Source organism: Schistocerca nitens, chromosome 4 (assembly GCF_023898315.1).
Source record: "Schistocerca nitens isolate TAMUIC-IGC-003100 chromosome 4, iqSchNite1.1, whole genome shotgun sequence".
Taxonomy (NCBI): Eukaryota; Metazoa; Arthropoda; class Insecta; order Orthoptera; family Acrididae; genus Schistocerca; species Schistocerca nitens.
The window spans coordinates 93,502,737-93,519,378 of NC_064617.1; the positions used below are offsets into that span (position 1 = coordinate 93,502,737).

General features: G+C 42.3%; 1 protein-coding gene across 1 annotated transcript in view; it reads left to right on the top strand.

The window, feature by feature from the left end:
* The window catches only part of LOC126252815 (epidermal growth factor receptor substrate 15 homolog), a 158,167-nt gene that overhangs the window by 125,491 nt on the left and 16,034 nt on the right, over positions 1 to 16,642 (top strand). Inside the window, exon 7 of the mRNA XM_049953756.1 lies at positions 3,015 to 3,119. Within this exon, the coding sequence (XP_049809713.1) occupies positions 3,015 to 3,119 (105 nt within the window). The remainder of the gene's footprint in view (positions 1 to 3,014; positions 3,120 to 16,642) is intronic.

Here is a 16,642-nt window from a genome sequence, read left to right on the forward strand (position 1 = left end):
AGAGGAGCTTTCCCCTCATGACTCAGTACCCCCCAGGACTGGAGGACTGGAGCAAATCACATTCTCCACCAGGGTTTTGACTACCTTTCGTCGGGCCCTGAGATGAGAAATGTCTTACCCATTATTCTTCCCACTCCTCTCATAGTGGTAATCTTCCACCCTTCAAAGCTACACAGTATCCTTGTTCATCTCTACCCAACCTCTGCTCCCATCTCCTTGCCTCATGGCTCATATTCCTGTAATAGACATAGATAAAAGACCTGTCTCATGTGTCCTCCCACCACCATCTACTTAAGTCCAGTCACAAGCATCATCTATCTCATCAAAGACAGGGCTATCTGTGGGATCGGTCATGATTCACATGCTAAGCTGCAACTACTGTGCTGCATTCTATGTGGGCATGACAACCAACAAGCTGTCTGTCTGCATGTATCACCACTGACAAACTGTGGCTAAGAAACAGCTAGACCATCCAGCTGCTGAGCACACAGCCCAATAAAGTGTTCTTCATTTCAATAACTGCTTCACAGCAGGTTCTTTCTGGATCCTTCCTAACACCAGAATTTCTGAACTGCACAGATGGGAATTCTCCCCGCAGTATAGCCTACACCCCCGTATCCCTCCTGGCATCAGCCTTCATTAATCACTGCCCTTCACCCCTTTCCTGTTCCCAGCCCATCACTGCACAGCCTTCTGTTCCACCAACTCACACACCCACTTTCTACTTTCTCTCCTTTTCTGTCCCCCAGCCTCCATCTGACTTCCTGACTCCTGCTAGCTGCCCTACCCTCTTCCCACCTCATCCGTGTATGCCCCCACGTGGAGCACTTTTCCACACCCCACCCCAAACCTGCTACCCTCCCCTTCCCTGCCCCCAGCTTCCTCCTCACCACCACCCAGATTGCTCCTCCCATCATGCACTATTGCTCGCAGTATGCCTTGGCAGCCAGAGACAGTGGTCATGTATGTGTGAGTTGTGTTTGTGTGAACGTGTGTGTGCATGTTGTCTAATTCAAAAGAAGACCTTTTGGCCGAAAGCTTACTTGTTTAGCAGTCTTTTTGTTGTGCCTGTTTGTGACCCAGCATCTCCACATTATGGTGAGTAGCAATCTATTCTTTTCATAATATTGTCATCATTAATTATTTTACTTACTTATTCCATCACATATGAAGAGTCATTTTGTGTGAAGTCTGAAGGCATTCCAGTAAAGCGAAATCTTGGAGGTGTGGGAGGCAATTCTGCAGTCAGATCTATTTCATATCATTTTCTGATCCTGGAAAAACTAACATCACTTGAATCACTTTCTTGATCTGTCGTTACTTCACTAACACTGACAGTGTCTGAAGTGTCACTTTCTGACCCTCTAAATTCCATATCAAACTCTTCATCACTTTCCATAATGAAAAAACGAAGAGAAAAACCAGCGACATTATAATGCCTTTACACAGTGTGAGCAAGTGGCAACTATTATCTCTTCGCGTCTAACCTTGACTGCAGCTGGCCAACAGAGGGCATCAGGTAGCTGTGAAACCGAGCATAGTAGCATTATTGTGTTCTCATGTGCTCTGTTGTGACCATGTTTGTAACTAACTAGATGCAATGATTTTCTCCAGGGTTTAAGTTTCTAAACAGAATATTGTCATTATAGACAAGTATTCCTGGGCTTTTAAGTTTTTGTTAAAATTAAAGTCTTGAGTATCCTTGAGCTTTTAAGTCAATGGGTTAATTTATAGAGCTTTATTTCTGAATGAGTTTGTCGTCATTACTGATTTTACGCTTCTGTATGGGTGAAAGTTACTATCAGTGTAGCTCATAACAAATCCAAAATGTGTGCTGAAGATGTGCTGTTAACTTTGTGTTTACTTGTTTAAGGATATAAACAAGAGAAAAAATGATACGAAATGAAATAAGCTGTATTGGAAATAATTAGGCAAATCAATGATAAACAGCTAAAACAAAAAACTGAATAAAAGAAAATTAAATATATACATCAGATGTGAAGCAGTAATTCTGAAGTACATTACAGTAGTGTTTTGTAATGAAGTGCCTTGCTGTTGATTTCAGGATACCTAATTTAGAGCCAGTGTTTCATCACAGTATTCAGTAAACTTTGTGTGAGATTTCACTGTAGTGTGACAATATTTACTGTTCTGAGTATGTTTGCTCCAGTCATGAAAACTGACAATGACTGGGAGTGCAATGTGCTGACCATATGCCCCTCCGTATCTGCATCCAGTGATGCCTAAGGGCTGAGGATGACATGGCAGCTGGTCAGTATCATTGGGCCTTCAAGGCATGTTCAGACTTCTTTTTTTACATAAATATATTTGCTACTACAGTATGCTAAATACCATGTACATGACCTGATTCCTACCAGCACAGTTCACTTCATACCTGTATTTCTCAATCTTCCTAAAATGGAAATGAGCATATGTCATTGTGGGCCGGGAGTCCCCCATTCGGGGAAGTTTGGCCGCCGATGGTCCATCCTCCTGAAATCTTTTAATTCAATAGTTTTATATGACTTCACATCACATCCCAGATCTTTTTATTTTCTTTGGTACACCAACAACATACGTATTCTATAGGCTAATGCCTTGTTGCTGCAATTACTCTGTTCTGAAATTGGCTGTTTGTTTCAGTTCCATGTAACTGCACATCCTATGCCATTATCTTTCTTTCTTTCCCAGCCCTTTCCTTTCAAGAATATTAATAATGAAGACGTTGTGCCTGATGACACGTCCAACAAATTTTATTTTTCTCTTTCTCATTTCTTATAATAGTCTCCTTTCTTCGTTTTTCGTTTACTCCCCTGAAGAAAAATGCCTCCTCTGTGATCTACTGAGAGGTCTATGTTGAAGAGGAAGATGTTTACATTACAGTCAATGTATTCCTGAAACTTTAATTCTAACATAGTGTAAACTACCTGAGTAATATTTGGGTTAAACAGATCATCAACATTTTGTTCACAAGTAATGAACTGGCTCAAAAGCCTCACTTCTTTCTCCTTCAGTATGAAGAAAAAATTACATCACTGGAGAACCAGTTAAATGCAGCAAAGAAAGAAAATCATCACTTGGCAGAAAGATCTGCAGCCAGTAGTGCTCTTTATAATCAGGTAAGAATGTATTCTTCTTTACTTCTTGAGTGCTTAAACAGCAGCAACTTTTATTAATGTCCCTGGATACCTGTCATTGCTCACTATCTTCACTGATATCAGAATATTTATTACATTATGGATGGACTCCATAGAGTGGGGATATTTATGGAGTGAGTGTAGCATTCTGCATGTTGCAAACATCAAATTGGGAGTGTTACTTAACTTTAGTATAATGCAGATTGTTTATATTTTGTGTTAAGAACAATAGTTTCATTAGTAATATATTTTCCATATTTTTACCTATTTATTAATTTGTGTGTGTGTGTGTGTGTGTGTGTGTGTGCGAGAGAGAGAGAGAGAGAGAGAGAGAGAGAGAGAGAAAGCTACATTGTAGCAGTGCTGCAGCTCAACTAGTGTGAGGGGTTGTGTCAGTAGGAGTTAGAGGAGAAAAAACAGGAGGGGTGGAGGGAAGAGTGGTTGACAGCTGGGCAGGAGAGGTAACAAGAGGATAGGATAGGAACTGAGTACCAGTTCACTCACCTGGGGACAGGCAGGAAGAGTTTCGTGTGGCACAAAGAGGAGGTGTGGTTCTGGAGGGGAGGACAGAACAGAGAAAGAAGGAGACAGTGAAGAAGAAGGTGTGAGTATAGAATGAGTGAATTGGGGTAGGTATGGGTGTGCAACAGTAGCTAACAGATGAAGGACAGAAGGGTTAAATCTGTAGGGCTAATTTATATGGTTGTGTGGCCAAATAGTTATGAGAAAAGTGATAGAAAAATTTGGTAGTGTCAGAGTGAGCTACCAATCACTGAGTTAAGTGAGTGTACACACATCCTGAGCAATGTTCACCTGCAGATAATATTGTTATATGATAATCTGAATCATTTCCTCATTGTTATTCAGATTTTGAAACCATTGTGCTTATTTCAAGGTAGTCACTATAGGAATTTATACCAATAGTGTTCATGATGTGGAGAATGATTTTGTGCTATTAATATTTTAGTTTCCCTGAGGATGAACAAAGGTTAAAAATATGACACCTGAAAATTAAAGTGCTGAGATTTTATTCCTAAATATATTTCAAAGTGTTTGTGTGGAGGGGGGGCTGGGGGTGGAATTATGTAGGCTAGTGCCTATGTAAATACTCTCTGTAATTCAGTGGTCACTTTTACACAAAATGAGCCAAATAGATGTAAAATGTAAAACATTGATTATAGACGTGTATATTATAAGGAGAGAAATGAATAAAGAAGAAAAATTGATAAAAGGTGAAACACAAGTGTAAATTGTTAATTTTCTACATGTCTTAGCTTCAAGTCAATGGTTTTTGGCACAGTTTCAATAGCACTAGCATGAAATTAAGCCTGTCCACAGGGATTTGGCAGTATTCAAGTGCACAGTTAGACCTTATAAAAAATGTTCCACCTTGGATATGACTCTTGCTGCAAACAAGCAAAGTGCCCTTGAATTTATCTCTTCAAAATTTTAAGTCAAGTCCATTCCAGATGGCCAGTGAAAATTGCCTCTGAAACATATGTACAAAATCCATGGTACTTTTGAACAGGTTTGTCTTTACTGGCGGTGTAATGACATTCAAAATCTGCAGAGCTTTTCTGGACCAGTTTATGCCCTACAAAAGTTACATGATGTAGGAGCAAGGTATGCTGACAACAGATCTGCACATCTGAATGCTTCCTCCTTTGTTGATCTCAGGAGATGACATATTCACCAGTCCTCCAGAGATGTTGCTTGCCTGCACATTGCAGCCAGAGCCACAGCAGTAATGCACACTGTTATACACGGTTCAGTCATGTTAATGTGACCACCATCTATGTTCGATGTCAATGTGCAACCACTCACTGACGACTGGCTGCAGCACTAACACACCTCTATGCCTCTTTACTGTGCCTGCTAGATTGACAGTGCCAATGCTATTTATTGGCAGGTGGACTGGTTGTGGTGGGATTAGTGTCAGTTGATGTGGCTAAGGGAGTGGCGGATGGGAGGCAGGGAGAGAGACTGGGTATGGGCGGCTAGTGGCTTGGAGGGAGGTGGCCCGTTTGCCAGCTAGGAATGCGGGAGGGAGAAGTGGCAGGTAAATGGGCAGGCACGATCATAATGGCTGGGGCAAGTGGCACGCATAGTCACACATAGGCAACATAGGGACCTGAATTGGGAGAAGATGACAGGACAGAGGCAGGGGAAATGGTTGAGAGGAGGGTGCAGGGATGGTGGGTTACTTGACATTGAGGCCAGGACGATTACAAGAGAATGTGCTGTAAGGGTAACAACCATAAGTGTAAGTTCAGAGAAGCTAGTGCTGGGAGGAAGCAGCCAGATGGCTCTGGTTGTGAAGCAGCTATTGAAAGATATCTCTTTTGAGGAATCATAGACAGTTTCTTAGGCTTTACAGTTGTATAAGATATTTGAACTTCATTTGCAAGGCAACATGGAAATAATAACCGTTTCAGTGGATAGAGAGCTGATGTTGTGAGTCTAGAGAATCACTTGAACCCACAGTCATATCTATAAGTAAACACCAATCTCCCAGCATTGCACAGAAATCTGTGAGCAGTGCATCATGCCATTATTCTTCATGAGTCGCTGAATACCCATCTCAATCAACCTGGCAAAGCATGCTGCAGCCAAGGTGACTACCCAACCTCAGATGCTTTTTGAAGTACACTAAATTTGAGTTTTCTCACCTAAATGAAAAGGCAAGTATTGCCACAAAACAGGTGATCTGTTCAGTGTACACCACAGCTGTAGTACAACAGTGGAAAGTGCTATTATGGCTGTGTGGGATCCAGGAATGTGCAAGTCGTATAAATTAATCATCAATTTTCAAGAAAAACATTTGTCAATTCTGTTTCAAGTGGACACTGTGATCAGTCTATCTCATAAGTTCAGCAACATATATTTTCCTTGGCTTTGTAGTATTGCATTAGTGCAAGAGAGTTTTTAACTTAAAGCAGATAGTAAATTCCTACTCAGATCCAAATAACAATAGAAGTGTTGTACAAAATAGTTGCTCATACTTTAACCATCTTAGTGGGGTCATGACCTATATCGGGAAATATTTTTTGTCTTGGTGGTTCTCATCTACATCTACACTGATACTCTGCTAATCACACTTAAGTGTCTGGCAGAGAGCTCACAGAATCACCTTCACAATAATTCCATATTGTTTGAATCTCGAAAAGTGTGCGGAAAAAACAAACACCTATATCTTTATGTGCAAGCTCTGATTTCTCTTATTTTATTACAAAGATAGTTTCTCCCTATGTAGGTCGGCACCAATAAAATACTTTTGCATTCAGAGGAGGAAGTTGGTGATTGAAATTTTGTGAGAAGATTCCATCCCAATGAAGAATGCCTTTGTTTTACTGCTGTCCACCCAAATTCTGTATTATGCCAGTGACACTCTCTCCCCTGTTTCTCAATAATACAAAACGTGCTACTTGTCTTTGAACTTTCCTGACGTATTCCATTAAATGTATTTGGTAAGGATCCCACACCACGCAGCAGTACTCCAAAAGAGAAAAGACAAGAGTATTGTAGGCAGTCTCTTTAATAGATTTGTTGCATCTTCTAAGTGTTCTGCCAATAAAATACAGTCTTTGGTTCAACTCTCACACAACATTGTATATGTGTTCTTTCCAACTTAAGTTGTTCATAATTGTAGTTCCTAGGAATTTAGTTGAATTTACAGGCTTTGGATTTGACTGATTTATCGTATAATCAAAGTTTAATGGATTCCTTTCAGCGCTCATGTGGATGACCTCACAATTTTCATTATTTAGGGTCAGTTGCCAGTTTTCGCACCATAAAGATATCTGCTCAGATTGTCTCCTAAATCATTTACGTAGATGAGGAACACCAGAAGGCCTATAACACTACCTTGGGGAATGCCAGAAATCACTTATGTTTTACTTGACGACTTTCCGCCTGTTATTATGAACTGTGACCCCTCTGATAGGAAATCATGAATCCAGCCACATAAATGAGACAATATTCCATAAGCATGCAATCTGACTACAAGCAACTTGTGAGGTACAGTGTCAAAAGCTTTCTGGAAATCTAGAAATATGGAATCAGTTTGAAATCCCTAGTCAATAGCACTCAACACTTTGTGTGAGTAAAGAGCTAGTTGTATTTCACAAGACAGGGTGTCTACAACCTGGGACATGTTCACTGTAAATTAAATGAATGGGCCCAATTCATGGCATAAAAAATACCCCAAAAACATCAGAGAATGACCTCTATCTTGGGCTACACCCTCGATAAGAGGCAGGTTAAAAACCTCATTAGACAATTGGTGCACTTTATGCCTTGCAACATTAGAAAATAGGGAAAATCATAACTCTTCAGACAACACTATGCTCCTCCAGTCTGCAAATGTTTAGTTTCTGTTTTTAGGCCCATTCAGATGTCCTTTGCAGGCAGTCCCCTTTGGAGTGTTTGCATAGTAACTGATTCAGATGGATTTGCATTCACTCACAGCAATAATCCGTCTCGCATCTGAAACCAACTGTCATTGACAAGGTGCAGCATTCGTCTCCAATCCCTGTCAGTTAGGATGTTTTTACAAACATGGTTCTTGAGCTGTGTTAGTATGGATATAAGGAACAATGACCACTCGTAAATACATTGGACAGTTCATACTGATACACCAACAAACTGGGCAACTTCATCCATCCACAGTGTTGCCATAGCCACTTCAAAATAGGATGCACTACTTTACGGCCATGACTTATGCCAGTGGTGAGGGGTCACATTATTGTCTGATATCAGTCCTAAATCACCTATAGGGCCCCAAAATGACAAGTGTACTCGGGTGACAACCATATCCCAGCACAATATCCAGGATATCAAGAACCAGTTACAGCAGTTGCGCTTCAGGAGAAGATACAATGGCTTTATGAAACCCTTCTCAACTAAATAAGTGCATTCATCCAGGCCAGAGGGAGTACAACATGATGCTGATAAGTGTGCTCATACTGTCAAGTTCTTTGTCAGCTTGATTCAAATTTTTTAACATTACAATAACATCACATATACTATCAAACAGAGGAGTTTTATTTATTTTCATCCTTCTGCTCTGGGTACTTCAGTAGTCACTGCCAGGACTTTGATTGCAGCCTGTCATGGTGGACTTATTAATCAAGACATCCTGTCCTCTGCAAGCCTCCTCGGCAGACCGTTCAACCTGTTCATTTCCCCATATCCCTACATGACCTGGCACCCAGCAGAATGACGCCTGCTTGCCCTGCCAATGGAGAAAGTACAGTTGGTCATATATCAGCCAGAGCAGCTCCTCAGCTGGGTACAGGTACTGTGACGATTGTAAGGCACTAAGGGAATCAGACCAAATGAGAAACCATTTGCCCTGAAAACAATGCATCTGCTCCAGTAGCTTCAGGATCACGTGAAACTCTGCTGAGAAAACGGTATACTCGTCAGGAAGGCGAATCCTGGTGACATGGTCAGGCATCACGACAGAGCAGCCAAGGGAACTCCCTTGCTTGGAACCATCAGTGTACACTATTGTGAAACTGTGATGCATATCTAAAATGTTAAAAAACAGAGATTAAAATGTAAAATCTGATGTATATCTTTTTTAAAATTTGTCAAGTCTAAAATAAGTCTAGGCCTCCAGAGAAGCCAAGATGGAAATCTGGTCCCACCACAATGTAAAATATGAAGACTGGCTACACCTATATCTAGAAGGCAATCCTGTGCACGAATCCCAAAGGGCCTCATTGCCTGTTGTCGGTTACGAAAAAGCCTTTTCAGTGGAGGCTGAGCAATGGTATGGTAGATGTGTGTGTATGATGGGGGCAGTGTTTTATACACCTGGTGCACTGTAAGTAGCCATTGTCTGATGTGAAGTGGCGGTTCACCAGCCTCTGCACAGAGGCTTGGTATGGGGTTTGTTCTGAATGCCCCAGTGCACCACATCCAACATCTTTAAATAAGAGGGTCTCACAGATCCATACACTGTGCACCCATAATCGAGCCAAGATTGCACAAATGCCCTGTAAAACTTGAGCAGACAAGTGGCTAAGACATTTTAAAATACTTAAAACCTTAAGTGACCGTTTTTTCATGTCCTTAAGATGTGGTAACCATGTAAGCTTAGAATCAAATATGAGGCCCAGAAACCTCACTGTGTCTTTTAAAGTAAGGACAGTGTCCCTCATCCTCAGCTCAAGAAAGTTTAAAATGGAATGAGAATGGTTAAAAAGAACACATACAGACTTCTCGGTGGGAAACTTAAAGCCACTCCTCTGCACCCATTCACCCAAACATTGCAGAGTTAGTCGCAACTGACATGTTGTCATTGCGAGACTTGAAGAAGAGCAAAACACAGAGAAGTCATCCACAAACAAAGAACATTGGACAGGACTTTTCACTTGGGATGTAATACTATTAATAGCTATGACAAAGACAGTCACACTTAAAGTGCTACCTTGAGGGACACCATTTCCCTGCTCAAAGGATCAGAAGGATGTCACCAACTAGGTGTCTAAAATATTGTGGCAAGAGGAAGCACTGAATAAAAATGGGAAGACAACCATGAAACCCTATTCATGGAGCAGCTCCAAAATAAGATGCCTCCAAGTACTATCGTAGGCCTTCTCAATGTCAAAAAATATACTTAGAAGGTAATGCTGACGTAGAAAAGCCTGTTGTATAGCCGCCTCCAGGAGGGCAATGTTATCATGGAGTGATACCTCCTGAACCCACACTGAAAGCGACTAAGAAGTTGCCTGGAATCTAAGATCCAGACCAGGTGGCGGTTGACCATCCACTCCAAGGTCCCCAGGCAGCTAGTGAGGGCAACACTATGGCAACTACTTGGGCATGTACAGTCTTTTCCAGGTTTTAAAAGAGGAATTAAAATTGCCTCATGCCACGAGTTGAGAAAGTGACCCGACGCCAAAATGACATTAAAAAGTACGAGGAGGATATCTTTATTTCGCCTTGTGAGGTGCCACAGCATACTGTAATGGATCCTGTCATCACCAGGGGATGTGTCACGAGCTGCAGACAATGCAGAATCCAGCTCCCACATGGAAAATGCACAGTTATAATCTTCATTAGAAGTGGACTGGAGGTCCAAACTACATGTCCCAGCAATCGCTCTATGGCACTGGAAATCTGGATCCTGACTGACTGTTGCAGTTTTTTTTTTGGTCATCAGTCTACTGACTGGTTTGATGCGGCCCGCCACGAATTCCTTTCCTGTGCTAACCTCTTCATCTCAGAGTAGCACTTGCAACCTACGTCCTCAATTATTTGCTTGACGTATTCCAATCTCTGTCTTCCTCTACAGTTTTTGCCCTCTACAGCTCCCTCCACTCCCTCTAGTACCATGGAAGTCATTCCCTCATGTTTTAGCAGATGTCCTATCATCCTGTCCCTTCTCCTTATCAGTATTTTCCACATATTCCTTTCCTCTCCGATTCTGCATAGAACCTCCTCATTCCTTACCTTATCAGTCCACCTAATTTTCAACATTCGTCTATAGCACCACATCTCAAATGCTTAGATTCTCTTCTGTTCCGGTTTTCCCACAGTCCATGTTTCACTACCATACAATGCTGTACTCCAGAAGTACATCCTCAGTAATTTCTTCCTCAAATTAAGGCTGGTATTTGATATTAGTAGACTTCTCTTGGCCAGAAATGCCTTTTTTGCCATAGCGAGTCTGCTTTTGATGTCCTCCTTGCTCCGTCCGTCATTGGTTATTTTACTGCCTAGGTAGCAGAATTCCTTAACTTCATTGACTTTGTGACCATCAATCCTGATGTTAAGTTTCTCGCTGTTCTCATTTCTACTACTTCTCATTACCTTCGTCTTTCTCCAATTTACTCTCAAACCGTACTGTGTACTCATTTGACTGTTCATTCCGTTCAGCAGATCATTTAATTCATCTTCACTTTCACTCAGGATAGCAATGTCATCAGCGAATCGTATCATTGATATCCTTTCACCTTGTATTTTAATTCCACTCCTAAACCTTTCTTTTATTTCCATCATTGCTTCCTCGATGTACAGATTGAAGAGTAGGGGCGAAAGGCTACAGCCTTGTCTTACACCCTTCTTAATACGAGCACTTCGTTCTTGATCGTCCACTCTTATTATTCCCTCTTGGTTGTTGTACATATTGTATATGACCCATTTCTCCCTATAGCTTACCCCTACTTTTTTCAGAATCTCGAACAGCTTGCACCGTTTTATATTGTCGAACGCTTTTTCCAGGTCGACAAATCCTATGAAAGTGTCTTGATTTTTCTTTAGCCTTGCTTCCATTATTAGCCGTAATGTCAGAATTGCCTCTCTCGTCCCTTTACTTTTCCTAAAGCCAAACTGATCGTCACCTAGCGCATTCTCAATTTTCTTTTCCATTCTTCTGTATATTATTCTTGTAAGTAGCTTCGATGCATGAGCTGTTAAGCTGATTGTGCGATAATTCTCGCACTTGTCAGCTCTTGCCGTCTTCGGAATTGTGTGGATGATGCTTTTCCGAAAATCAGATGGTATGTCGCCAGACTCATATATTCTACACACCAATGCGAATAGTCGTTTTGTTGCCACTTTCCCCAATGATTTTAGAAATTATGATGGAATGTTATCTATCCCTTCTGCCTTATTTGACCGTAAGTCCTCCAAAGCTCTTTTAAATTCTGATTCTAATACTGGATCCCCTATCTCTTCTAAATTGACTCCTGTTTCTTCTTCTATCACATAAGACAAATCTTAACCCTCATAGAGGCTTTCAATGTATTCTTTCCATCTATCTGCTCTCTCCTCTGCATTTAACAGTGGAATTCCCGTTGCACTCTTAAAGTTACCACCGTTGCTTTTAATGTCACCAAAGGTTGTTTTGACTTTCCTGGATGCTGAGTCTGTCCTTCCGACAATCATATCTTTTTTGATGTCTTCACATTTTTCCTGCAGCCATTTCGTTTTAGCTTCCCTGCACTTCCTATTTATTTCATTCCTCAGCGACTTGTATTTCAGTATTCCTGATTTTCCCGGAACATGTTTGTACTTCCTCCTTTCATCAATCAACTGAAGTATTTCTTCTGTTACCCATGGTTTCTTCGCAGCTACCTTCTTTGTACTTATGTTTTCCTTCCCAACTTCTGTGATGGCCCTTTTTAGAGATGTCCATTCCTCTTCAACTGTACTGCCTACTGCGCTATTCCTTATTGCTGTATCTATAGCGTTAGAGAACTTCAAACGTATCTCGTCATTCCTTAGTACTTCCGTATCCCACTTCTTTGCGTATTGATTCTTCCTGACTAATGTCTTGAACTTCAGCCTACTCTTCATCACTACTATATTGTGATCTGAGTCTATATCTGCTCCTGGGTACGCCTTACAATCCAGTATCTGATTTCGGAATCTCTGTCTGACCATGATGTAATCTAATTGAAATCTTCCCGTATCTCCCGGCCTTTTCCAAGTATACCTCCTCCTCTTGTGATTCTTGAACAGGGTATTCGCTATTACTAGCTGAAACTTGTTACAGAACTCAATTAGTCTTTCTCCTCTTTCATTCCTTGTCCCAAGCCCATAGTCTCCTGTAACCTTTTCTTCTACTCCTTCCCCTACAACTGCATTCCAGTCGCCGATGACTATTAGATTTTCGTCCCCCTTTACATACTGCATTACCCTTTCAATATCCTCATACACTTTCTCTATCTGTTCATCTTCAGCTTGCGACGTCGGCATGCATACCTGAACTATCGTTGTCGGTGTTGGTCTGCTGTCGATTCTGATTAGAACAACCCGGTCACTGAACTGTTCACAGTAACACACCCTCTGCCATACCTTCCTATTCATAACGAATCCTACACTTGTTATACCATTTTCTGCTGCTGTTGATATTACCCGATACTCATCTGACCAGAAATCCTTGTCTTCCTTCCACTTCACTTCACTGACCCCTACTATATCTAGATTGAGCCTTTGCATTTCCCTTTTCAGATTCTGTAGTTTCCCTACCACATTCAAGCTTCTGACATTCCACGCCCCGACTCGTAGAACGTTATCCTTTCGTTGATTATTCAATCTTTTTCTCATGGTAACCTCCCCCTGTTGCAGTAACTGTGGTAAAATACACCACCATAGTCTTGGCAATGTCTCGCAGATTGGTTTGGAGAGTGCTGTTCCCCATTACAGCAGCCACGGGGCACTTGCCTCCTCTCCCAGAAATTCTCCTGATAGTCTCCCATACAACAGAGCTGTTGGTGGAACAATCAATGGTGTTCAGGAACTGTTGCCATGACCTCTTCTTGCTCTCTTGAATAATTCGGTGACACTTTGCCCTCATCATCCGAAAGGCTGCAAGATTCTCTGCAGTTGGCCAACACTTGAACCCATGCAGAGCCACACATCTGGTCCTGATTACAGAGCGGCATTTGGCACTCCACCAAGGGACAGATTGCCTCTTCTGTTGTTCCGTGGACTGTGGAGTGTATGCTGCAGCAGCATGATGGATCATTTTGGTAATATGATCCACCTGTGCCTCAACGTTCCCACAATGTTCAAACTGGGCCAACTGGCTAAAAAGTGTCCAGTTGGCTCTTCAGAGCACCAGTTTCTATTTGGGTTCCACCCCATTTGGCAGGTGAATCCAGATTGGGAAGTCATCAGTTCCATGCAAGTCATCGACCACTTCCCATTGAGCAGTGTGAGCAACAGCTGGAGAGCAAAGCGAGAGATCAGTGGCAGAGAACGATTCAATTGCTATGCAGAAGTGAGTTCTCTGTCCTGCATTTAACGAGTATGCGCATGATAACACAAGAAGTTAACACAAGAAGCCTCTCAATTGCTCTAGCCCTGGGGCTGGTAGTTGTAGAGCCTCAAAGCACATTATGTGCATTAAAATCACCACAGGGGTGGAGGAGCTGTGTAATAAGGTCAGTTAGGGCCTCTTCACCAAGTGCTTCATGTGGAGGCAAGTAAAGGGAACATATTGTCAATGGATGACGCACATGCACTGATACAGCAACTGCTTGTAAAGTCATTGTAAGTGAGAGAGTTGAGGAGTGGTAGTTGGTGCTGACAAAAATACCTATGCCTCCTAAAGCTCTCTCTCCACTCAGGTCATCCTTTTTGTGGAGTACATAGCCTCGTACCTCAGGGGTGTATGACTGATGGAAATGAGTCTCCTGGAGACACAGATAGAGTGGTCTACCCTGAGATAAGAGACAGAGTTCCTCCACATACGTCCTGAACCCTTGCAAGTTCCACTGTAGGATGGGAGCCATTTCATTGATGTGGTTTTAATTTACCCCTATCTTTGCACTGCAGAGGTGAAGCACTTGTAGAGTGAGGAGGAGCAGAGGGGCTGCCTGGATCCAAGGCATCTCTAACTACATGATGTCGTGCTCACCAGTCTGACAGCGCTCGGGACAACTTTTGACCCGAACGTCGTGAACCTTTCCTGCACCCTGTCCCTTCATGGATGAGGGGGAAAGGGGCCATTGAGAGGCTCTCTGCTTGTTGTGTGCCTTCTTGACACTCACTATGGAACTGTTGCTGGTCTTTTCTGTGGTGGCTGCTTGGATTGCTTTATCCTTACTCGTTTTGCCTTGGCACATACACATGCAAGTACAGGTGCTGGTGGTGGATGGTTGTACATTGGACGACGTCTGCGTCGAGGTGTAAATTTTACAAACAGGTTGCCGTGCCATGGAAGCATAACAAGTGGTAAAGATGGGACGTTTCGTCACCTTATATTCCTTTTTGGCTTCAGCATAGGGGATCAACTTGGTGACTTTTAGTATCTGAATTTTTTGTTCCTCTGCAAAAACAGGGCAGTCTTGGCAATAGACTGGATGGCTCCCAGAGCAGTTAACGCAGACTGCTGAAGATGGACATTAAATCCCAGCTTCATGGGCTGCCTTTCCACGTTTCCCACAGATCACTTCACCCCTGCAACTAAGCGCTGTGTGACCAAAGTGCTGGCATTTGTAGCAGCGCATGGGGTTAGGTACGTAAGGCCTAACACTAAGTTGGAGGAAACGTGCTATGATGTGGTCAGGCAACATTGGAGAATTAAAGGTCACAATGAAGGTGGCGGTCTTCTCAGTTTCTCCATTACTCCTACACATCCTTTTCTCTACATCTACTATCCCCTGTAATGCCCATTCCTGCTCAAGTTCGGCTGTGTCAATATACATAATGTCACGGCATGGAACCACACCCTTGCTAGAGTTATGTGAGTTATGCAGTTCTACAGTTATATCATATTCACCCAGTTTTTTGGTTTTCATAAGTAGTTCCACCTGCTTTGTTCTGTTACTCTCAACCAGTAGAGAACCGTTCCACAGCCGCTTAATAGACTTCAGGCTTTCAGGAAGTCCTTCCAAGCCTTTATGTATATAGAAGGGGGACATGTTTTCAAATGTCCCCTCCTTCCTCTTAATGAAGAAAAACACATTTTGGTTTATGACTCCTGAGCCCTGTTACTATAATTCAACTGGTGCAGGTTATCAGGAGGGCTAGCCTCCCTCATTCATTTGAAGGATTGGGTGTGAATACTACCAGGCAGTAAACCTTTCCCATTGGGAAGAGAAGATGATGAATTCAAGGGTTCCATCTTGGTCCCATGAGCAGCTACAGATACAAGGGTCCACTTAGACAGAGCCCCATGTGCCTGAGTAAGCCTTATGCAACTGAAGTGTGGCAGGTTCCCCAGAGGTTGCCTGCTAACAACTGTTCCACCTCAACAGCCATGCATCTCATCAGTGCACAGCACACCTAGAGATTGAAGGTTTTTTTTTGTAGAGGTTTTTACCATCCCCACAATCCAGGCAGTTAAGCCAAGATCCCCATTCCCTGCGACACACAACGTTCCACTGCTGCGCCATACAGTGGTCACTGACACATGCCCAGAGCTACTGGTAACAGGAGACTGGCGGCACTTACCGTTCCCCAGCTCAGGAACCCTGGGGTCACCAGGCCCATACTCAGCCAACGAATGCTGAGTACCCGAGGGCTCTTCCATTGGTGTGGTGCCATGTTTAACTGCCCACAAAATGAATTGTCCACACTTATATTTTATGCTTTGCTGACAAGGTCACCAATTATATGGGTAACACTTATACACCACTTAAAATCATGCACATAGTGTACAGAACTCCTTGTTTCTCCACAAATACATTTGAAAACAACATACAATATCACAATACTGAGAGTAACTTCAGATATAAACTTTGTTCTGATACTAACACACACTACAGTCAACCGTGGGATCAATTATTCCCACAAGGTAATGTAGTGTGTGTATGGCTTCCATAACCATCTCTAACATATGACCTACTGGGTGTCAAATTCAGGATTGGGGCCCTCTAGGATGTTGAGAGAGAGCCTCTGCATTAAAGTATTGCGACACTTTTTTGCATAAAAACTCATAATTGTATTTAGTTGTGAATAAAGAACACCACTGTAATCTTTGTGGCCTCTTTACCAGAAAATGGGTTCTGACAATGAGATAATTAACAGTGGTTTATGACTGC